The sequence below is a fragment of the Macaca nemestrina genome, chromosome X (genome assembly GCF_043159975.1).
Source record: "Macaca nemestrina isolate mMacNem1 chromosome X, mMacNem.hap1, whole genome shotgun sequence".
In the NCBI taxonomy this organism is placed as follows: Eukaryota; Metazoa; Chordata; class Mammalia; order Primates; family Cercopithecidae; genus Macaca; species Macaca nemestrina.
In genome coordinates, this window is record NC_092145.1 from 122,302,894 (window position 1) to 122,327,592 (window position 24,699).

The 24,699-nt window shown below is 38.4% G+C and overlaps 1 protein-coding gene across 14 annotated transcripts in view; it reads left to right on the forward strand.

The window, feature by feature from the left end:
* LOC105463251 (retinitis pigmentosa GTPase regulator) overlaps positions 1-24,279 on the forward strand; it is a 59,325-nt gene extending 35,046 nt beyond the window's left edge. For 7 of the 14 annotated variants that reach the window (XM_071088952.1, XM_071088950.1, XM_071088948.1 and 4 more), the window contains 4 exons: positions 1,332-1,423; positions 1,778-1,843; positions 4,768-4,948; positions 5,563-11,899. In XM_071088952.1, coding sequence (XP_070945053.1) covers positions 1,332-1,423; positions 1,778-1,843; positions 4,768-4,948; positions 5,563-7,361 — 2,138 coding nt within the window. In that variant the 3' untranslated portion in view covers positions 7,362-11,899. Of the gene's footprint in view, positions 1-1,331; positions 1,424-1,777; positions 1,844-4,767; positions 4,949-5,562; positions 11,900-16,694; positions 16,881-18,311; positions 18,370-19,964; positions 20,057-23,620 lie in introns of those variants that run through there. The other 7 variants (XM_071088955.1, XM_071088954.1, XM_071088953.1 and 4 more) reach the window with 3 other exon arrangements.
* Positions 24,280-24,699: the final 420 nt, after the last annotated feature.

Below are 24,699 nucleotides of genomic sequence, written 5' to 3' on the forward strand. Positions count from 1 at the left end.
CTATGTACCTCCATAGTGAAACTTTTCCTGCTTCCCAACATACGGATGTAATTTCTCATAGACTATAACTTCATGGCAGTTAAAATTTTTTAACAACAAACAACAAAATTGTAATTGCTAATACTTAATAAACTTATTACTATATGTATATCAAAACATCTGTTTTATACCTTAAATATAGATGATAAAAAATAAAAAAGAATTGGCAATTACTTAGGTTGCTATTCTGCATATTACCGCACATGGAATAAATACCAAATGATTATTTGCTCATTCAATTCAGTGGATTTAAAGGGGAGGGATCAGTGTGGACTGTCATTTTTTAGTGAAGACTTCATTACGGAGCTACTTCCAAATGTATCAGTGGTCAATGAAGGCATAGTGAGAAATTGAGAAAAATGTAAAGTCAAGTAGAGCCTATGACTTTTAATTATCTACTTTATGATGTAATAACCTTGCAGTTTTCAGTGAAAGGTTCTAGGTATTTATACTAGTTATCTGTTGCTACATTTTAAAAATGACCCTAAAACTTAGCAGGTTAAAACAAAAAGCATTTATTATTTCACACAGTTTCTGAGAGTCAGGAGTCCAGCAGGAGCTTAGCTGGGTGGTTCTGGCCCAGGTTCTTTCATAGGGTTGCAGTCACACTGTCAGATGGGGTTGCAGTTATCTGAAGGCTTGACTGAGGCTGGAAGATCCACTTCCAAGCTCATTCACATGGCCATTGGCAGGAGGCCTCACTTCCTTGAGATGCTCACAACATGGACTCCTACAGAGCAAGTGATTGGAGAGAAAGAGAGAGAGTACACGTATGTAGCCAGGGGTGGAGGGGGAGAGAGAGAGAGCAAGAGAGCGAGCACAAGGGTGCATACATGTGTATAACCAAAACAGAAGCTATAATGCTATCACAGGTACGTCTGCTTTATTTTACTGGCTGTGCACATACAGACCAACCTGGTATAATGTGCAAGGGAACTACACAAGAGGATGAACACCAGGAGGATGTAAGTCGTTGGGGCCCTTCTTAGGACTAGCTATTACAGTGCTCGATACCTGGGTAGTTATTTATCCCAAAGGAATAGTGTTTGTCTGTTCATATGAATGAAACAATTGTAATCTAATTGGTGTCAACATTTTTAAACTTTCACAAGGATTTTAAAACCTGTGTCACTGTGAATGAATTCTTTTCAGTTTCCCTGACATGAGGCTAAAGGACTTTTAGTAAAATTATACCTACACTTTATGTTATAGAATAATTTCTGTTTTCTCTCCAGTTGCCTTTCACTTTTCTGTTGAAATCTGGATTTCCTTTTTCCCATTTAATCATTCAGATTATTTTCTAGATGAAATGACCAAAGAAGCAGAGATAGATAATTCTTCAACCGTAGAAAGCCTTGGAGAAACTACTGATATCTTGAATATGGTAATGATTTCCTGTTTATCTAAATATGAGTTTGAATTTTAGTTCATTGTGTATGTGAATGTGTGTATACTTCCTATACTCTTATATGCATGAAAACCACTTTCTTGTTTCTTATTTTGTTTGTTATTTTTAACCAACTATATTGAGGTATAATTCACATATAAAATTTGTTTTGATCCTCACATTATTAGTATGGCAATTGAGAGTGGATTCTATTACTATCTGAACTGTTTTCCCTTCATTATATATGTATATATGCACACATATATATAAAATTTGTACTATATATATAGTACAAACACATAGTATATATACTGTATTCTTTTTATAATATATATTTTTTATTTATTTCAGACACACATTATGAGCCTGAATTCCAATGAAAAGTCATTAAAATTATCACCAGTTCAGAAACAAAAGGTATAATATGGAGATTTATTTTCATTATTGTTGGTAAGAGCAGTTTAAGTTAATTTTTTGGATGGTTTTTGGAAAGAACACAAGAAACGTAAGCATTTACTTACTTTAGAATTTAAAAGACAGAGGGATACAATGTAGATAACCTCCATTTTGCCTTGTTCTGATGTTATGTATTTTCTGTAAAGAAACAAGAGTGGAAGCATTTTATTGCTGAAATTTGCTCTTTGGGATCACTAACTTAAGTTATACTAGCCATACTTTTCCTTCTGTCAAGCCATAGGTTATGATTGCAGTTCTTATGTGTAGGAAAAGACTACCATTTATTGATAGAGTGGCTCTCTGACTTTGGTTGAGTATGACTTTGAATGAATTACTATGCTGACTTTACTGAATGATATTAATGTCTTTTTTAGCTTTACAATTTTGTGATTTTAGTGAAAATCTTTGATAACCTTTCCCAATATTTGGTTGGGCTTTAATTTATCAAGAAATTGATAGCATAAAAATAAGATTAAACATTTGGAAATTAGAGACTGTTCATGGGTAGGAAAGAGAGACTTTTAATGAATAACAAATAGCAAAAGAAGGGAATAGGCTGTGGTTTTCACAACCATAGAGAGATAAAGGCCTGCCCTGAAATCCTTTGCTTTTCCTGGCTTTAAGGACTAGTGTGATGAATGAATGAGGGATTTGAGGATTAGGAAAATAAATTGGAGAAATGTAAATTGAGGGAAGAAGACTATAAAAAAATATTTAATTTCTATTTGTAGTGTCTTTGACATGTTTTCAAGTTTAAAACTCTTAACATTGAAGTCACTGAAGTGCAGGAGAATCATGCTAAATTGTTAAAATTTAGAACTAGTCCTCATTCGTCCTATCTATAATACTGAAAGGCATGGTGAATAACAGCATTCCTTTGAATATGGGAGAGCTGTTCGAACACAGTTGTAGAAGCTCAATGAATATTGACTGATTTTTGACTGGCTATACTTCCAAGCAGACACCTTTCTTGTTTCTTTCCTTCCTCTTCCCTTAGACTCCAGGCTCTCCGTCTTCTGGGCTGCTTTATTGTGCTAGGGAAAGAAAGGCATGTGCCTTTAGAAATCAGTTCTGGCAACCGGGCCTTCCTCTCTTAGGGCTCTTAAAAGAATCATGACTTTTTAAAGAGCAAGACCAAGAACAACCAGAAACGGAAAGCAATTGCTTTTAAGCTGACATATGTTATATACTTTCTATAGTCCTTTTAAGTGTAGGCCCTACCAGGCCTACTTTAGTAAATGATAAAAGATTTATTATACTATTTCTGTGTATTAACTTGTTAATTTTTAACTTGTCATGTTTTAATAATCTCTTTGGCACAATAGGAACCTCTTCCTAGGCCTAATCATCACAGTTTATAAAATTTGAATTAGTGAGTTTTTACTATCCAGAGACCCAAATTCATTAGATATTTGCATCCATTAGCTTGTTTGTAGAATTTAGATCAGCAATTTGGTTTTGCCTTATTTGGTCCAGCAGGAAATTACTTTTATATTGTTAATACATTATTCAAATGTCAGTGTTTGATTTCATAGTTTTTATACAAATCTTACATTTTACACTTAATAGTCTTTCCTCTTAGTGTTCTTTCATTTATAGAAATTATTATAATTAAAGAATATAATCAGTACAAGGAAGAAGGTCAAAAATTTGAAAGTGCATATGAAGGTTTTGTTTAGAAAAGAAAAATATATTCGTTATTATTTAGTTTATAGATAAAAAACATTTCATGTGCAGTTTCTTCAGTTCTAGGAGTGGACTATTCATTTTTTTCAAATTTTACATTTTTATTTATTTTGTGAATTTTGTGGACTCAAAAGACAAATGAAAACTTGAAAATTAGGCCTGGCGTGGTGGCTCATGCCTGTAATCCCAGCACTTTGGGTGGCCAAGATGGGCAGATCACTTGAGGTCAGGAGTTCGAGACCAGCCTGGCCATCATGGTAAAACCTCATCTCTCTACTAAAAATACAAAAGTTAGCTGGGTGTGGTGGCGCACACCCATAGTCCCAGCTACTCAGGAGGCTGAGGTGAGAAAGTCGCTGGAACCCAGGAGGCAGAGGCTGCAGTGAGCTGAGATCATGCCACTGAGCTCCAACCTAGGTGACAGAATGAAACTCCGTCGCAAGAAAAAAAATTTGAAAATTAGAGATGATCGGGAAAGTGGGAAAAATATACTAAGCTGTACTATGTACAAGAAAAGCGTACTTTTTTTTCTTTGAGATGGAGTTTCGCTCTTGTTGCCCACAGGCTGGAGTCCAGTGGCACAGTCTTGGCTCACTGCAACCTCCGCCTCCCGAGTTCAAGCAGTTCTCCTGCCTCAGCCTCCCGAGTAGCTGGGATTACAGGCATGTGCCACCACTCCCAGCTAATTTTTGTACTTTTAGTAGAGACAGGTTTTCACCATGTTGGCCAGGCTAGTCTTGAACTCCTGACTTCAGGTGATCCACCCGCTTCGGCCTCTTAAAGTGCTGAGATTACGGGTGTGAGCCACTGTGCCAGGCCAAGAAGTGTACATTTTTAAATAGCATCTTGCAAAATTAATCTCGAAGTTTTATGTAAGGATTGATTCGGATTGAGAAAAGAGGCAGAGAATAAATATTGATGGTATTGTGATTAATGGCAAAATTAAGGCAGGTAGTACGAGTTGAAAATTAAACACAGATACATGTTACTAAATCAAAATTAGATGTATCACAGACTAGAGAGTGGCACAAATGATCCTTAAAGAAAACAAAACTTCAGCAAACTATCTGGTAAAATTTGCTATTTTTATTCTCCTAGACTTATAAAAATGTAAAATCTTGGCAGTATTTACAGTAGATAAGGTGTCCTTGTAAACTAATAGTAGTATGACTATGATAATTACTTCAAAAAATTTACAGAAACAACAAACAATTGGGGAACTGATGCAGCATACAGCTCTTACTGAAAACGATGATAGTGATGAATATGAAGAAATGTCAGAAATGAAAGAAGGGAAAGCATGTGAGCAACATGTGTCACGAGGGATTTTCATGACGCAACCAGCTACGCCTATCGAAGCATTTTCAGATGAGGAACTAGGTAATGACTCAGGCCAGGTGGGACCTCAGGCTGACACTGATGGAGAGGGTTTACAAAAAGAGGTATTTAGACATGAAAATAATAATGGTGTTGATCAACTTGATGCCAAGGAAATAGAAAAGGAAAGTGATGGAGGACACAGTCAGAAGGAATCAGAAGCAGAAGAAATAGTCAGTGAGAAGGAAACTAAACTGGCAGAAATAGCAGGTATGAAGGATTTAAGAAAAAGGGAAAAGAGCACAAAAAATATGAGTTCTTTCTTTGGCAACTTACCAGATAGAGGTATGAATACTGAGAGTGAAGAAAATAAAGATTTTGTTAAGAAAAGGGAAAGTTGCAAGCAAGATGTGATCTTTGACAGTGAAAGAGAATCAGTAGAAAAGCCAGTCGTTACATGGAAGGTGCAAGTGAGAGTCAGCAGGGTATAGCTGATGGATTCCAGCAGCCGGAGGCAATAGAATTTAGTAGTGGAGAGAAAGAGGATGATGAAGTGGAAACTGACCAAAACATATGGTATGGCAGGAAATTGATTGAACAAGGAAATGAAAAAGAGACTAAACCCGTAATATCCAAATCCATGGCAAAGTATGATTTTAAATGTGATCGCTTGTCAGAGATCCCAGAGGAGAAGGAAGGAGCAGAGGATTCAAAAGGAAATGGAATAGAGGAGCAAGAGGTAGAAGCAAATGAGGAAAATGTGAAGGTGCATGGAGGAAGACAGGAGGAAACAGAGATCCTATCAGATGACCTTACAGACAAAGCAGAGGTGAGTGAAGGCAAGGCAAAGTCAGCGGGAGAAGCAGAGGATGGGCCTGAAGGTAGAGGGGATGGAACCTGTGAGGAGGGTAGTTCAGGAGCAGAACACTGGCAAGGTGAGGAGAGGGAGGAGAAGGGGGAGAAAGACAAGGGTGGAGGAGAAATGGCGAGGCCGGGAGAGGGAGAGAAGGACCTAGCAGAGGAGGAGGAATGGGAGAAGAGGGATGGGAAAGAGCAGGAGCAAAAGGAGAGGGAGCAAGGCCATCAGAAGGAAAGAAACCAAGAGATGGAGGAGGGAGAAGGGGAGGAGGAGCATGGAGAAGGAGAAGAAGAGGAGGAAGACAGAGAAGAGGAAGAAGAGAAAGAGGAGGAGAAGGAGGGAGAAGGGAAAGAGGAAGGAGAAGGGGAAGCAGTGGAGGGAGAAGGTGAAAAGGAGGAAGGAGAGGTGGAAGAAGGAGAGAGGGAAAAGGAGGAAAGAGTGGGGAAGGAGGAGAAAGGAGAGGAGGAAGGAGACCAAGGAGAAGGGGAAGAGGAGGAAACAGAGGGGGAAGGGGAGCAAAAAGAGGAGGGAGGGGAAGTAGAGGAGGGGAAAGGAGAGGGGGAAAAGGAGGAAGGGAAGGGGGAAGAGGAAGAAGGAGAAGGGGAGGAGGAAGAAGGACAAGGGGAGAGGGAAGAGGAAGAAGGAGAAGAGGAGGGGGAAGAGGAGGAAGGAGAAGGGAAAGGGGAGGAGGAAGAAGGAGAAGAGGAGGGGGAAGAGGAGGAAGGAGAAGAGGGGGAAGAGGAGGAAGGAGAAGGGAAAGGGGAGGAGGAAGGGGAGGAAGGAGAAGGGGAGGGGGAAGAAGAGGAAGGAGAAGGGGAGGGAGAAGAGGAAGGGGAAGAGGAGGAGGAAGGGGAGGAGGATGGGGAGGAAGGGGAAGGGGAGGAGGAAGGGAAGGGGGAAGAGGAGGAAGGGGAAGGGGAGGAGGAAGGAGAAGGGGAAGAGGAAGGAGAAGGGGAGGGGGAAGAGGAGGAAGGAGAAGGGGAGGGGGAAGAGGAGGAAGGAGAAGGGGAGGGGGAAGAGGAGGAAGGAGAAGGGGAAGGGGAGGAGGAAGGAGAAGGGGAGGGGGAAGAGGAGGAAGGAGAGGGGGAAGAGGAGGAAGTAGAAGGGGAGGGGGAAGAGGAGGAAGGAGAGGGGGAAGAGGAGGAAGGGGAGGAAGAAGGAGAGGGAGAGGAAGAAGGGGAGGGAGAAGAGGAGGAAGGGGAGGTGGAAGGGGAGGAGGAAGGAGAGGTAGAAGGGGAGGAGGAAGGGGAGGTGGAAGGAGAGGAAGAGGAAGGAGAGGAGGAAGGGGAAGAAAGGGAAAAGGAGGGGGAAGGAGAAGAAAACAGGAGGAACAGAGAAGAGGAGGAGGAAGAAGAGGGGAAGTACCAGGAGACAGGCGAAGAAGAGAATGAAAGGCAGAATGGAGAAGAGTACAAAAAAGTGAGCAAAATGAAAGGATCTGTGAAATATGGCAAACATAAAACATATCAAAAAAAGTTAATTACTAACACACAGGGAAATGGGAAAGAGCAGAGGTCCAAAATGCCAGTGCAGTCAAAACAACTTGTAGAAAACGGGCCACCAGGTTCCAAAAAGTTCTGGAATAACGTATTACCACATTATTTGGAATTGAAGTAACAAACCTTAAATGTGACCCGATTATGGCCAGCCAAACAATTTAAATGCCTTGCATATAACAGGCACTCATTACATGTTGTTAAATTGATTTTATGTCAGTTATTTTATGTGTAGTGAAAAAAAGCAACTGATGCAGCTGTGTTAAGGAGCCAAAGACAACAGGAGGCACTGGTAAATTTTGGCCTCTCTCAGACTAAAATTTTGGTGTATTTCACCCCCAAATTATAAAACCATAGCTAGAAAATATTAAAAGGTCATATCAGATTATTAACATTATATATTCATTAAAGGCAGCTTTAGGAAATAAGAATATACTACAAGAGTGTTTTGATTGTGTGTATAAATCATTCCATTTTTAAATGGCACAGATGCTTAAGGGCTATAAAAACTTCTAATTTCTTATAAATGTGTTAGCACTTTTTTTAAGTTAGTGATTACAGTTTACCTGCTGTATAGAATAATTTTCTAATAATGAATGGTATTCTGAAACTCAATTGAGGCACTCACATTTTAAAGAAAGTATTGTCTTTTACCTTTTATATGTTCTTTTTGCACAAATCTACAAAGTGACAGCTGTGTTCAGAGCTTAGATCCCAAAAACGTGATCTCTTTTAGTTAGTATCTGGCCAGATGGCAGTATACCTAATGAAATGACTCATTGGGCTTCGGTTTCCTCATCTCTAAAATGGAGTGGATGAGATGATGTGATAACTGTAGTCCCTTCTAACTCTTAAATTCTTTTCATTCTCACAGATTTACTCTATCATTGTTACTCGTGTAGGAAACGTTTTAGGGAAGAAAAATTACACTTTAAAATTAATTTAGTTTTCTATACGGTTGTTTTCTTTACTCTTGAAAAGTTATGACAGCTTTAATGTCTCTTGTCTTCTGTAATTTTTTTATTTCTAAACTCCTGTCATTTCCAAGCTTTAACTGTACTTTATCAGAGCCTTCATCTCCGGTATGTGTTATATGCCCTCAATGTATTCATTGACTATTCTGTAATTTCAGTTTGTCTGTTGCTTGTCAGAATGTTTCAAGTAAAATAAAAAATTAAATGTATATAGTCAGAAATTCTTTGTGAAAAGATAAACCGTCTAGTATTAGATACTGAATTTTAGAGAGGCTAGATTTCCACTAGAGTAATTACAATTGTCCCTTAAAATTGTCCACGTACACAGTGCAGCTAATTTATCTGATTATTTGTGGCTCCTTTTTCTTTTTTTTTATTATACTTTAAGTTCTAAGGTACATGTGCACAACGTGCAGGTTTGTTACATATGTATACATGTGCCATGTTGGTGTGCTGCACCCATTAACTCGTCATTTACATTAGGTATGTCTCCCAATGCTATCCCTCCCCCCTCCCCCCACCCCACGACAGGCCCCGGTGTGTGATGTTCCCCTTCCTGTGTCCAAGTGATCTCATTCTTCAATTCCCACCTATGAGTGAGAACATGCGGTGTTTGGTTTTCTGTTCTTGTGATAGTTTGCTGAGAATGATCGTTTCCAGCTGCATCCATGTCCCTACAAAGGACATGAACTCATCCTTTTTTATGGCTGCATAGTGTTCCATGGTGTATATGTGTGTGGCTCCTTTTTCAACTGATTTCCTTTCATAGTCCCTTTTATATCCTGGACATGAGATATTTCTTATACTTAGTTTTATTAAGGAGGATTTTGATGACAGACTTCCTGTGAATTTTATGTAGTTGAATTCTTTGCACATTTGATTCTCTGGGTGAGAAAGAATATGAGGAAAAGTCTAGAATCATATTAAGTAAAGTATTTCCTAGGAGCAATTATAAATTTTACCTTAGCTGCAAGGATCTCTGGCAGCTTCCCCTAACTAACCAAATGTACTGATTTGGCATTGCAGTGCTTTACTAAATTCAACCGCATTCATTAAGGGTTAGTAGAAAAGAATTAATACTATGATAAAAATATATGTGCCGAACATGATTATTTAAAAAGTAGACTTAAAATGATTAAATAAGATGGATGACACAGAGTTCATAAAGAAAAAAACCTCCAGGGAAATGAGAAACTCTTAAACTCAAGTTATTAATGTAATAGCTATGGGCATTCATCTTCTATTGAAGAGATAATCAGCCAGTAATACTGAAACAACGTTCTAAAATACGCCCATCTCAGTATTAAACCTGGTCTGTATGTCCATGTTTAAATAGCATTTCTTCACATTTCCCTGACCAAAAACGTTTTGTGCTCTTTAGAAGTGGTAGTTCGTGCAAGCATTGTTTTCTTGCGGAGAGCACTGGCCTCCCTAGTCACTTTGAGACCAAAGCCCTTCTTCAGGTTTTGCACTTTTGAGCTGTCTGAACCTGGGCTAGTCTCTTAGCTTAGCAGTCCTCAATTTCTTCATCTGGAAAATTATAGAATGAGAAGGAGTGACCTAAGGGATTCTATAGGAGCGGCAGTTGTTCATTACCAGCTAGAGCTCTGTCACACCCAGATTTTCTGCAGTTCCTTTTTCCTCAATAAAAAATCTTGAGTGTCGTCACCAAAGTGACCCCACATTCAAACTAACTAGTAGTTATACTGAAGTAAGCAGTTATCCTAAACTACTAAGCACACACTAACTTTCTATGCCCACTGTTGGGCATAGAAATCACATGTGGCAGGTCTAGTACCCTTAAAAAGTTCATGGAGAGGAGTGTATTGTGGGTTAGGGGTGCGTTGGGGTACAAAAGACCCAGGTCTAGCCAGGCTTTCATTGACAGAAGTGATTTACATGTTTGTAAATTTTATATATCTCAGGAGAAAAAAAAAAAAGGAAGCTTAAGAATGAGACCACTTTGTCCCTCATGAATTAACACTTGGTTACATAGATTAAAATAACTGGTTCCTTCTTTCTTGTTCCCATCTGCTGGTTGTTCAGGCTTTTATAGTAGTTTATCACTGATCATTATTGAGGGAAGTGTGAGTAGTATGTATAGAATCCATTGAGTTACGTTTCCTAATGAGGACTCTGGCTGAAAAAGACTTTAAGGTAAGCTGCAAAGGATCACCTACCACACAAACTTCTGCTGCTGCTGCTGAACAGCAGCACTCCAGGTGAGTGCAACTGACATGTCTTCCGCTATGTCACTATAGAGAAACTTGCTAGACACTTACATAGCAAAACTAACATGTGACCATGGAAGAAGAAAAAGCCAAGCTTTTCTTGTTTCTGACCTGGAGAACTGAGTAGAAAGAGTGTTATTCAGCAAGATTGAGAATCAGGGAGCAGAAGCAGGTTTGGGAGGCAGTTTTTTACTGTTGAATTTAGATTGTCTGTAGGAGATGTTCAGGAGGCAGATACATGTATGGATCTGGAGCTCACAGAGATTGCTGAGTATCGACAGCTCGTAGATATAGTTAAAATTGGATTTGACTGAAAGGAAGTGTTCCTAGTGTGAATGGAGGAGAATTGAAGACAGAATTCAGAGAAATATCAGTAGGTAAGGGAGAGGTTGAAAAAGTGAAGTCTGAGGAGGTGTGGGAGCACACTTACTAGGAAAGAGAGATGCCACCCAAGCCAAAGAAGGGGTTTCAGAGAGGAAGGAGTGCTAGTAGCTGCAGAGAGAGCCTCTCAGAGGCAGCCTAGTAGAGGCCCAGGGGCAGAACCCACATTGCCAGGAAAGAATGAGCTCCAGGAAATCTGCTCTGCAGAGAAACAGAATCAGAATTGTGAAAATTAAATATCAGATAGAGATATTTAATTTTTAAGATATTTAATTTTTTTTAAGCATATTTCTCAGTTTAGGAAGGGAGATGTGTTTTCCAGAGACTTTGGTACTCTGGAGAAAAGATGATAAATTTTGTTCATAATTAATATGTACTTAAGAATAGAGTGTTATTGATGTGAGCTTATGAACCAAAAGAAAAATCTGCAATGCTTTAAACGTTAGTGAGACGGAGAAAAAAAAGATCTGTGAGAACAGCCATTATTATTCTCAAATGGGGAGGTTTGGAAACATGGCCTCCAAAGTCCAGTAGAACTGAGTTAAAATCCTAGCCCTCCACTGATTAGCTGTGTGGACCCCTAGAAAAGTTGTGGTAGTGGTGGTGGTGGTTGTTATTTGACCTTTCTGAGTCTTATTTCCCTCGTTTGATAAAGGAAGGGACTTTTGATGATTAAATTACCTAACACGAGAAACATAGGCACTCAGCAAATGGTAACCTGTATCACTCTAATTATACTCTGCGGTCACACCAAGGTAGGTGCAAAGCTACACTCATGAATCTCCAGGTCATTAACTGATTTGCATGAGTTTAGTCCTGTGAACCTGACTTTTGTTTAAATGTAACATAATAGCAAAATACAAATTGGCTTAGAAATAGATCTGTGGGAATAAAGTAGATTGCAATAATGATAATGCTTAAGTATAAGGTGGAGTGAAACTATTACACACCATACATTAGTCAATAAATGCCCCTAAATATTTAAAGTGTATTGAAACGCTGATCACACTCATGTGGTTAGCCTAAAATGTAGGTTTGTTTTCTGTCACTGAACATTTCCCTCTGTGTCCTCACCTTGTTATCAAAATAAAAATAATTAGCACATAAGGTATAGTCGTGGATCATGCGTTTGTTTATGGACAGCAAGAAAATCTTCTACGGAAAAAGAGGAGAAATAGTAAAGCATAAATCTGAAAATGAGAATAAAAATGCCTACCAGCAAGATATTCTATACTCTGAACATTTATTTGTGTAGGCCTGCCTATCAGAGTCAAACTGGAATGTATTCAGTGGTGAGAATACAGGATTAGGAATGACACAAGGGAGTGGTGCCTAGAAAGAAGGAAGAGTTTAAGAGATTATAAAGTAGTAGTATCGGCCAAGAATTTGGAGGTCACAACTGGCAGCCCATGGGTGCAATCTGGCCTGGAGACTTACTTTTACTTTGTTTGGTGCAGTAATTTTTTTTTTTTTTAATCATATTGGTTGCCAACATTGAAATGTCAGGAGATTTTACATTTAAAAAATGTTTCTCAGCCAGGCATGGTGGCTCACACCTGTAATCCCAGAACTTTGGGAGGCTGAGGCCGGAGGATTGCTTGAGACCAGGAGTTCAAGACCAGCCTGGGCACGATGATAAAAACTTGTCTCTACAAAAAATTAAAAGATTAGTTAGGCATGGTGGCGTGCGCCCTGTAGTCCCAGCTACTCAGGAGGCTGAGGTGGGAAGATCGCTTGAGCCCTGAAGATCAAGGCTGTAGTGAGCTGTGATTGTGCCACTGCACTCCAGCTTGAGTGACAGAGTGAGGCCCCATCTCAATAATAATGTTTCTTGGACTTTTGGAAAGCCTGGGTCTGGGAGCATCGCACTCTGTGGCAACACTGACCTGAAGCTGAGCTGAGGCTGGCCCCCCTCTCCCCAGTTCCCATGGCTGCTTCCCTCACTGGCCTTGATGCTGGGCTCCTGGCTCACAATAAAAGGATGTATAGAGGACACAAAAACAAATAAGTGGACGTTTTAAATGAACTATTTTCCAGTGATAAGATCTGGGACATTATGGGGAAAAAGAAGTCCAAACTTTTTGTTTTTCGACAGTCGCACACTAAGAATTCTATCTTACTTTTTATGGAGGGGCCTTTACAAAATTATTTATACTTACTTACAAATATTTAGTATTTGCTCATGTGTTACTTTTCTCTGTAATCTTTTTAATCTTTACACAAACCCTCTGAGGTAGGTATTGCTAATGTTATTTTTCCATTTTACAGGTAGACTATAAAATACATTCACTGGGTGCCATGCTCAGGCCATGAGTGATTAGATTAAGGCTTGGAAAGCAGTGCTTAGGGCTTTGTATTTAATGCCCTTCCCACCCCATACTACTGCTTCCATGATTTTCAGTGTAGTTAAAACATGAACTTAAATGTTAACTTTTCCTGTCCTAAAAAAAAAAAAAAAAGCTTGAAATTTTGGTTTTTCTACCTGATATAACTTAAATACAAAGTTTTATGCTATATTAACCTATCTGGGAAACATTTTCTACCCTATATGACATTGAAGCATACCAGAAATTCTGAATTATAACACAAAATTTTATACTTTATAGTTCTGGTTTGTTTTATTACTTAAAAAAAATTATAATACCCACAGACAAAAGTGCCTATCTCATACATGTATCGCTCAATGTATTTTTCACAAAGTCAACACACCTATCACAAACTGATCAGCATCCAAATCAAGGAAAAACACAGTACCAGCTCCCCCAGAAGCTCCACTGTAACCCCCTTCAGTCATTTCCCACTCCCAGCCCCACCCCCCAGCCCCCATCCCAGCGATCTCTCCTTCTTAAAGCATGCAATGGGCCGGGCACGGTGGCTCAAGCCTGTAATCCCAGCACTTTGGGAGGCCGAGACGGGCGGATCACGAGGTCAGGAGATCGAGACCATCCTGGCTAACACAGTGAAACCCCGTCTCTACTAAAAAATACAAAAAACTAGCCGGGCGAGGTGGCGGGCGCCTGTAGTCCCAGCTACTCGGGAGGCTGAGGCAGGAGAATGGCGTAGACCCGGGAGGCGGAGCTTGCAGTGAGCTGAGATCCGGCCACTGCACTCCAGCCTGGGTGACAGAGCGAGACTCCGTCTCCAAAAAAAAAAAAAAAAAAAAAAAAAAGCATGCAATGTAATTGTGTTCTTAAGTAAAGGGAAACCTCAATAGGAACCTTTGCTCTCTTGATCTGTTCCTTAAGAAATATGAAAAGTGTTGCCTTGGACCAGACCAGAGTCTGCACCTGACTGTGCCATGCCTGACCAATGAAACAAAGGGTCCTTTTGTGAGAGGTCAGGCCCATTCACTTCTTTACCGTGATCCTAATGCAAGACGCAGATGCATACTGACCATTTCAGACTACCTGTTTACGTCTTATATGGTTCTAGTGCCAAGAATGTACTTAAACTTTACCCTTTCTTTTTATAAAATGACAGTATTCTGCCAGTCACTCCCAAATTGTTTCAGTTTAAAGGTAAGTGCTTTCTGTGATTTCAAGTAGTCGTCCAGATGTGTTTAGAATAATTTTAAATGTGCTTAGTGTGAGTGCTATGTGATTTCTAGTGAAAATGTCATTTTCTAATAGCTTTCTCAAATTTAGAAAATGATATAGTTCCAAAAGTTCTTCATTGTTACAGATTTCTTAAAGTTAATGAGTAAAATTGTAGTTTGTTATGAGTGTTTTACTTATTTCTAAAATAAGGTAAAACTCCCAAGTGTCTTTTTGTAATAGCATGATATTATCCTGTGGTTACATGAATACCTCAGTTAACAAGCCCAGTTGGAGTTTACCCAGATGCTAGGTTAGCCAGGCTTTCCAAGTAATTGAGGATTATGCTGGGAACACAGCTCACTGATCCCTCCCTCTGTGAAAAGAGGGGCATAATCTGAAATCCTTTGTCTCAGGAGCACTGTTCTTTTTAGTTAACCTTTCGTTTACGTATATTTATGGAGACAACTATCAGTCATAAGTCTTAAATCTAGTAATCTTCCCATTCCCTTTCAAAGTGAAGTTTTTTCTGATAATTTTAGCTACCCATAATGTATACCTGGCTAGGCATGATACACAATATAAGTCACTCAAGGGGAAAATCAGGCCAGGCGTGGTGGCTCACGCCTGTAATCCTAGCACTTTGGGAGGCTGAGGCAGGAGGATCACCTGAAGTCAGGAGTTTGAGACCAGCCTGGCCAACATGGCGAAACCCCGTCTTTACTAAAAATACAAAAATTAGCTGGGTGTGGTGGTGGGTGCCTGTAATCCCAGCTACTCGGGAGGCTGAGGCAGGAGAATCACTTGGACCCGGGAGGTGGAGGTTACAGTGAGCCAAGATTGCGCCACTGCACTCCAGCCTCGGTGACAGAGCGAGACCCTGTCTCAAACAAAAACAAAAAACGGGCGGTTGGAATCATGCAGACAAAAACAAAGCTTAAAAGTAAATAGTAACTACCTCGTGTTAACCCTACGCAGTCTAATCAATCATCATTTGAAATAGCTGTCTGCCCTGGTACCATGTTCCTTTCTCCCACATTCCTCTCTTGCATACATTGCCCCATGACCTTGGATTAACCTAAATCTAGTTCTTCCTGAGTAACTTCTGAAACTCTTTTTAAAATCTCAAAGCTTCACTTACTTAGGACTTCCTGTCCTCAGTGGGAATGCTATTAGGCCACGCCTTTGCAAATTGGCCTGAGGATGACACTAATGTTTATTACTAAGGTGTACTGTATACACATCCTCTTCCTAGCCTGGACTTTGGCATTTTATATTTTTACCAGAAGAAAGGTGAGTTAAATTTTAGAGGCATTGTTTTCCAACCATGATTCTGTCAAGTATCAATCAGGCTTTATCCTTAGCCAAACAGCCACTAGAAAGCTGACCACCAAAAGCTAATTACAGCGTTGAAGGGGATATGGTCTGAAGCAAATATTGCCGAGGTGAACTTTGTACAAATGTTATTTGAAGGAGTAAATGGTACTGATTACTGCTTCACATATTTTGGAAACAGTTATAATAGACTATAAATAAAGTTATAACTTAAGTGTGTAAATGAAAAGTATGGGGGGGAAATCTAATGAGAAACCTAATATCTTAATGACAATAAGAGTATTTCACCCAAAATTAGAAAGTTAAAAAAAAAATTTCAGTGTAGAATAAAGGTTAAAACTAATATTTTCTGCCTATATTTAATAAGCATTCCATGATTTACTATCAGTCTATCAAATCCATAGACAGGTTCTTTTATCATTTGGATTAGCTGGCCAGTAGCCAGATAGAACAAGTTCTGCCTCTGTCTGGTTTTCCTTCTGTTTTTAATAACCATGAGCAAACCATTTAAACTATCTATGTTCCTTTATCTTTTATCCTGGAATGTAAATAATTATACTTACCTTCCTCATGACTATCAGTGAATTGTTCTTCTGAAGTGATTCTAAATCCCTATATTTTGGAAAATGAACGTAATATATAGATATGATTATGTTATAATGCTACAGTAGACAGAAAGCTTTTTAAACTTTTCTCAAGGTTAAAAGCACTCTGAGACAACCAAGAAAGACTATTTAATTTTTTTTCCATTGCAACCTTGCCATGGGTGCTAATAAGAATTTTGGATATCCTAGTCATTGAAATAGAGTGGCATGCGTAAAATCCTTGTTAATATAGTAACTTGATATTCAGGATAGATTATGCAGTGTTCTTTGGCTTCAATATTTGAATTAATATTTTTATGGTTTTTTTAGATGACACAAATTATGACAGCAATATCAAATCCCTAGTTCTTTAAAAAGAAAGTCTTACTCTTCTCTGATGGTTAATTTTGTCACAGGATGATGAATTTTCTAAAACTGAGGAACTACAACTGGAAGATGTGGATGAGGAAATTAATGCTGAAAATCTGGAAAGCAAGAAGAAAATTGTGGGAGATGATGAAAGTGTTCCTACAGGTTCCCACAGTAAAACAGAAGGAGCAGAAAGAACCAGTGATGATAGCTCAGCTGAAACCATTGAAAAGGTATGATGCTAGGTGCTTAAATCCTGACATCCTGGGAGAAAACATACGGGTTCTCTAGTTTCTGCAGAGGACAGATCCCACTTGCCTTTGGGATCAGAAATACTTCCATGAATATCTTCATTCATGTGCCATAGGAGAAAGGCTTTGTCTTATTTGTGAATTAAGCAAACTTTGTCTCTAGCACACTTTCTAGAATGCTGCGTGGTAGCATTCTGCCTCCTGCATAAGTGGAAGTAGAGTGGTATGGGCCAGGATAGTACAGTGTTGGGAAATTAACCAAGAAGTTCAACACTCAGTCCTTGAAATGTTGAAAGTGCAAAGTTAGGAGCCCTGGCACTGGTGGCAGAAATGGGTGTGTATGTATATGCACACTTGTGTATGTTTTCATGTGTGAATGAATGAAAGTTGGTGATAGCAGTATTTGAAGTTGTGATCAGTTCTTCAAAGGTGCAGCCTAGACAAAAGTATGTATAGAAGGAATAGGAGAAGATATCACTAAGGAAGCAAAAATCACCCTGAAAGTGGAGCTAGAGATGCCCAAAACATAATCTCTTCCATTGTCAGTTTTGACCGAGAGTGACCTTGCTAGGAGATAGTTGGTAGGTTTGAAATCATTTATTTGCTAACATTACTCTGGATTAACTTCAGAAGTATGGAATTCCGCAACCCAAACTGAATGACATTGTACTCATTCATTTTTGTTTTCATTTTTTTAGCCTCTCATGCAGAACACTGAGTTAGTCATACATTCTAGTTGATGAAACACTGTCATCATTGGTCTGTGCAAGGCTCTTCTCATGTAAATGTATTCTCTTTTAGCTCCATTCCTCTTCCCCTTTTTCCCTAACATAGACAACCACTGAAACATTTTTGTCGTTTTATTTGAATGTGTATTTGTGAAACATGTGTGCATACATGTTTAATTTACAAATTGGCATTGTGCTAAAGGTCATTCTTTTCCTTGGTTCCTTCTTTATCCGAGACTCCTTTCTCTCACTAAGAAAAAAAAATATTCTAGCAGTTACTGTTTTCTTTCAGAAGAAGAAAATGATTCTGTTTATAGGAAACATTTATGAGTTCAGGTTAGGGTGGTCCTTAAGATTATTTAACACAGCAATCATTAAATACCAATTTGACACTGTAAAATGTTGAGACGAGTCATATGCCAATTAGCATTCATGAATCTTCTTTGAGGAGAATTCTTGAGTCATACAGTGTTTTTAATCACACAATTTTAAGCCAGGAGGACATTTGGAATCAGTCAGCATCTAAGACCCCTCGCTTTACAAGAGCTCAGCAAAGTGAAGTAATTGTCACATGTTTATGTCGTTAGCTAGAGGCGGACTCTGAAACCTGCTTAAAGATTCAGACTAAGTTTTCTAGAACAGCACAGAAATGGTTTTTGTTATATTGCTTTGTTACTGTTTATAGAAAGAAAAAGCCAACCTGGAGGAACGGGCCATTTGTGAATACAATGAAAACCCAAAAGGTATGAGCATGTTTGATAACATACATACATACATGCATACATATATATGTGTGTGTATGCCATAATTGAGTAATTATAAGCTTACATGTAAGTTTACATATATGTTATAATTTTTACTGTCATATGATCCTCATAACAAGCTATGAAATATGTGATACAGACTTATCTGTTCTTATATATAACCACCACAGCTTCTTCACATACAAATATTTGCATTATTCATGGCTACTTATGTGTCATTGGTAAGGATATTTTTTTTTTTTTTTTGAGACAGAGTTTCACTCTTGTTGTCCAGGATAGAGTGCAATGGCGCGATCTCGGCTCATTGCAATCACCACCTCCCAGGTTGAAGTGATTCTCCTGTCTCAGCCTCCCGAGTAGCTGGGATTATAGTCGCGTGCTACTACGCCTGGCTAATTGTTGTATTTTTAGTAGAGATGGGGTTTCGCCATATTGGCTAGGCGAATCTCGAACTCCTGACCTCAGGTGATCCTCCCGCCTTGGCCTCCCAAAGTGCTGGGATTACAGCATGAGCCGCCGTACCCAGCTGGTGTTAAGGAATTTAAGCAGCCTTTTTACTACCTTTGCTCTCTTTATTGAATCAGTATTATTAAATCAAGATTTTGCCCCAAATTCCAATTTGTATCTCTAGTGCACACTGCCAGATTCCATTGCCCAACCAAGTTGGGACTACTGGGCTGGCCTAAAGCTACAATGGCCACCCAGTTATTTACCCCTGAGGGCCCAGACCTGAGTCTCTTACCATAAACACTGAAGAGAAGTCCTTTCCCAAGCCTACCTATTAGTGTCAGAGAACAGGTGCTGTAGAATAGAAGCAACTGTGATTGCCCTTGCAATCTACATAATCTAGACCCAAATCATCTGTGTTTCTGTAGTACGACTCCCACATTGTTTCCACACCATCACGCTGCAGTATGCATTTTACTGTGTTCTCATAAAAAAATAACTATCTGTAATACTGGATATCTGATCTAAACTTAAGTGAAGAATGAATAGTTTCCTTAATCCTATTCCTTTTAACTTCTGCCACAAGAGTTATACAATATTTTAAGCAAGTGTTAAAAAATGTATCACCTGTAAGTATACTTAACATATAGCCTAAAGCACTACAAAGAAATTAAATATAAGCTTTAAGTAGTTGATAATATAAAATTAAAACAATGCATATGCTTCACAAGTATACTTTAAAGATAATTATTCAGATATAGAACATGTGGATTAATTTGAAACAAAAAATAGCATATCCACTTGAGTACAAAGAATGTAATTATAACTAGGTTAATTTTTAAAGTAATTCGTATTTTACAGAAGTCTCTAACATTTACTATTACCTTTGTAGCTGTATTTGGATACTGGTCATCTAAACATTTACAACTTTGTTGAGGTCATTCTGGGCTTTTCACTTTACCTCAACTTTTCAGGAAATATGCAGTGTAGATATTGTCCACTACTCCAGGGGTGAGCTCTTTTCGTATTACCCCACAACTCAGGGTTCATAGAGTTTCACTGAGAGCATCAGGTCTTTTCTTTTCCCTATTAGTTAAAACTAGTATTTCTGAATGATCCAATTGTAGGATACATGCTTGGTGATGCAGAGAGCAGTTCATTAGAAATCCTAGAAAATAGTGAATCAACACCAAGCAACGACATGAAAAAAACACAGAAGGTAAGTGAAATGAATTGTCTTTTTTAATGCTAAGACCAAAGTATTGAATTGTTCCTTTTACTTTTCATATGGCGATCCACATAATGTAACTATCTTAGTATGAGTTTTTATGGCCCCAAAACCTGAAGAATTTCAGGTGATATCACATATTTTTAATATACTACCTTTCCTTTGGTTAGCATTTGAATGAAGATCTTCTTTTCATCCTTTTACTTTATGTTTTACATGTGTCTCTTGTAAATGGCCTATACAGCTGGATTTTGTCTTTGACATTTTTAACATGCATACCTAAAATCTAAAGCTCATCAGTATTCCTATCTTTTTTCCCAAATAATGCCAGGACCTTAGAAGAATTTTCTTGCCTATCACCTCTTCTTTCTTATTTTAGAAGTTATGTTACCCAGTATTTAAAATTTTTTAACATCACAAATCATATGTTTTTAGTAATTTTTATACTACTTTTTTACTCAGCTGTCCTTTCTGGAATTCTTATTCTTCCTGAAGAAATATTTTAGAAGTTCCTATCACAGGTGTCTGTTGATAGTTAAAACTTTTAGTTTCTGTTCATTTGAAAATATGTTTATTTTACCATAGTTCTTGAATGATAGTGTGACTGGTTGACAGTTACTTTCTCTTAGTATCTGCTCCCATTATTGCTGTCTATAATTTCGCTTTAGTATAATTGCTGATAACTTTGTATATAACCTGCCATTCTCTATGGCTGCTTTTTAGATTGTCTTTGATGTTTTCAGTTCACTATGAGATGCTTGAGTATGGAATTTTTTTTTTTTTTTTTTTTTTTTTGAGACGGAGTTTCACTCTTGCTGCCCAGGCTGGAGGTGCAATGGCGCGATCTTGGCTCACCACAACCTCTGCCTCCCGGGTTCAAGCGATTCTCCTGCCTCAGCTTCCCAAGTAGCTGGGATTACAGGCATATGCCACCACACCTGGCTAATTTTGTACTTTTAGTAGAGACGGGGTTTCTCCATGTTGGTCAGGCTGGTCTCGAACTCCTGACCTCAGGTGATCTGCCTGCCTTGGCCTTCCAAAGTGCTGGAATTACAGGCTTGAGCCACCATGCCCAGCAGATATGGATTTTTAAATTTTAACTTACTTGGAATTTATTATGACTCTTGAATCTGAGAATTCATGTCATTTGTCATTTTTTTTTTAAATTCTCATCCATTATATATTTGAATATTTTCTCTCCCCCCCTTTCAAATTCTGATATAAAACTTTTTATTTTATGGTACATGTCTTTTAATATCACCTTCATATTTTCTATGTGTAAGTGATATTCTGGGTAATTTCAGGGCCTTCATCAATTCCATAGTTTCTCTTCAGCTGAGACTACTTGGCTATTTAACCTACCTATTAAGTTTTAATTTCAGTGACAACATCTTTCACATTTTAAGTCAAGTTGTATTTTTGTTCTTTTTTAAATCAATCTGGTCTTTTAAAATCAGTATCTTGTTTTGTGTGTGTGTGTTTTTTTTTAATTCTAGTCCTTTAAGCACACTTAGTTTACATTCTGTATTTAGTAATTCCAATGTCATTCTTAGGAGTCTAAACATGTGTGTTGCTTTGGCTGACTTGCTAATGGTGATTTGTTTCCATATGTGTTTTGAAATTTGTATTGCGAGTTCATGTTTCACTGGGACTTTTTTTGTGGAAATCCTTTAAGGCCTCAGAGTAAATCCATCTCTAGAGAGTTTGCATTAGCCTTTATTAGCTCTGGAGTGACTGAGGGACCACTTTAAGTTCATTTCTCATTTAAGGGTTGACCACAATGTTTGTAGGTAGACTTATATTAAGGGCATAGTACTTAGAAGGTCCTCACATTATGTAGGGTTCCCCTCATTTTGTGAGATCAAATTGTTTCAAAGTTAAAGGTCTAAGTTATGAGTCAGCAGATGCTATTTCAGTTCTTAATCACCTCTGGAGCTTCCTGTTCCTTCTTTCTTTTTTGGTCTACAAGAATTTCCCTTAGTTTTTGGGGAGATTGCCTGCACATTATAAAATTTTATTTTTTATACTTAATCAGCATTTCTTGGTATTTTATAGTAGCAGACTTTTTGAAGTTGTATATTTCTTCACCTTTTGAAGTTGTGTATTTCTTCACCATAGCAGGAACAGGAGTTCTTCCATTTTAATCCATAGATCCTTTTTCTAGACTCTTACTTTTTGGATTACCACTTTTTGCCCTAGTTTCTCCACTCTTTAAAGCTGAAGGTAAGCTATTATCATTAGCACCATTTTTATTTCTGGAAGAGCCAAATTTTCACCTGGTTTTTGTTTCCTGCTTTTTGTTTTGGCATCTTGTCAAAACCATTATTTGTGTTACCACTCTTCAAGAATCCTATTTTCTTCCTGGCTACATTCTCAAAGGGCCTAAATCAAATGAAACTTTTGTCACCTTCATCTCTTCTGCATGTGGCCCTGTTGGCCACTCCCTTCTTGATGTATTTTTCTCTCCTGACTTCAGAGCTGCCTAGTTTTCCCGATTTTGTACGTACAAACCTTGGTCCTCAGTTCTAGCTCCTCTTCTGCCTGCCTCTCACTCTGCTCTTTTTGTCTCTTTTCTTATATTCTGTTTTCTACCTGCCTGGAATCTCTGGGTTATCAGGGCTACTTTCATCTCTTGCTTATATTCTACGTATCTGTAGCCCCAGCCTCCCCTGAGCAGCAGCTCCACATATTCGACTGCCTACTCAGACCCACACACACAGGCTCACAGCCATCGTTTGGCAGCACTAACTTTTTTTTTTTTTTTTTTTTTTGAGATAGAGTCTCGCTCTGTCGCCCAGGCTGGAGTACAGTGGCACAATCTTGGCTCACTGCAAGCTCCACCTCCTGGGTTACGCCATTCTCCTGCCTTAGCCTCCCAAATAGCTGGGACTACAGGCGCCCGCCACCACCTTTGGCTAATTTTTTTTTTGTATTTGTAGTAGAGATGGGGTTTCACTGTGTTAGCCATGACGGTCTCGATCTCCTGGCCTCATGATCCACCCGCCTCGGCCTTCCAAAGTGCTGGGATTACAGGTGTGAGCCACCGCGCCCGGCCAAGCAGCACTAACTTTTTGCCAGAAGTTCTCATCTACAGGAGTGGGGAGGTACATTGTTCTCCTTCAGAATATTACAATAGAAATTCACTGTAGCTGCCATACACTGAGAATCACAGACATGTCCTGAAAATTACCCCTCCTGGATACATTGAAAAGTTACAATAGGTAATATTCTAATTTTAATATATTTTTTCTCTTACAAACTTAACAAAGTGAAACATTAAATTTGTTCTTTGAAGAAAAAGATAATATATCACCAAGGTGTTGATGGTGTTGAATATTAGACCCTGAGAGGTCTTGTGGTTTTAGGGTGGAATCCTGACTGCCTTTTGGTGAAAGGAAAAATACAGGTGCTAAGAATGCACCTTAATACATGTGGTACCCCATAAAGAGATGATGAAATCATGTTCATACTTGTTGAAAATGATATCCCCTAAATACTGTTAAGTGAATGTTTCACTTATGGAAATGAATATTTGTGTGTGTGTTTTTTTCCTAGATTTTTCTATTCAAAAGGGTCCCCTCAATAAATCAAAAGATGGTCAAGGATAACGATGAGCCGCTCTCAGAGATAAAATCCAAAGGAGAGCAGATCATTTTAAAAAGCGATAATAAAGATGCTGACCAGAACCACATGAGTCAGAATCATCAGAATATTCCACCAGCAAATACAGAGAGAAGATCAAAATCCTGTACAATACTATAAATATATATTTATGTTTTCACAGTCACCAAGTGTACTGTAATTTATACTTGAAAAACATTATAATTTATGAAGGAAAGTTTCTGATGGTAATCTTTTAAAGATATAAGTCAACATGTTTTATTCGGCTTCTATCAGTGTGACCAGTTTTGATATTTATTTATGCTAATATTTTTAACAAGTTGTTTCAAAATATGTGTATCTCAAATTCTCCCTCAAGTGTTGTGGCCTTAACTGTTCGGTGTTGCAATAAAAAATATATTTTTATACATTGAAAATTGAAATAAGATATTTCATAGTTTTTACTAAACAATTTGACTTCTTTATAATTTTATAAGGCAATATTTGCAATCTCATGACACTGTAACAGTTTTTGATGTATTTACAGTTTTTACAAAACTGAGGTAAAATTGTTTATAATGAACATATTTTAATAAACTGTATCTGGCCAGTTCCACTGTTAAAATTGATGAGTATTAATAAAATTAGGAGGTGCTTGGCATTAGCAATTGACAAAATGGGGGCAAAAATAATTTTAAAATATAGACGTATGCAAAATGCATTTACCCCTGAGTAAAGAAAATTTCATTGCAACTGTATAAACAGTACATCTTGTGGACAACTGAGTGCAGAAGTTTCTTTGCTTCCCACTCCTTTCTTTTTCTTTTTTTCTTTTTTTTCTTTTTTTTTTGAAACAGAAGCTCTGTCACCCAGGCTGGAGTGCAGTGGCACAATCTCGGCTCACTGCAACCTCCGCCTTCCGGGTTCAAGCGATTCTTCTGCCTCAGCCTCCCGAGTAGCTGGGACTACAGGCACACGCCACCACACCCGGCTAATTTTTGTATTTTTAGTAGAAACAAGGTTTCACCATATTG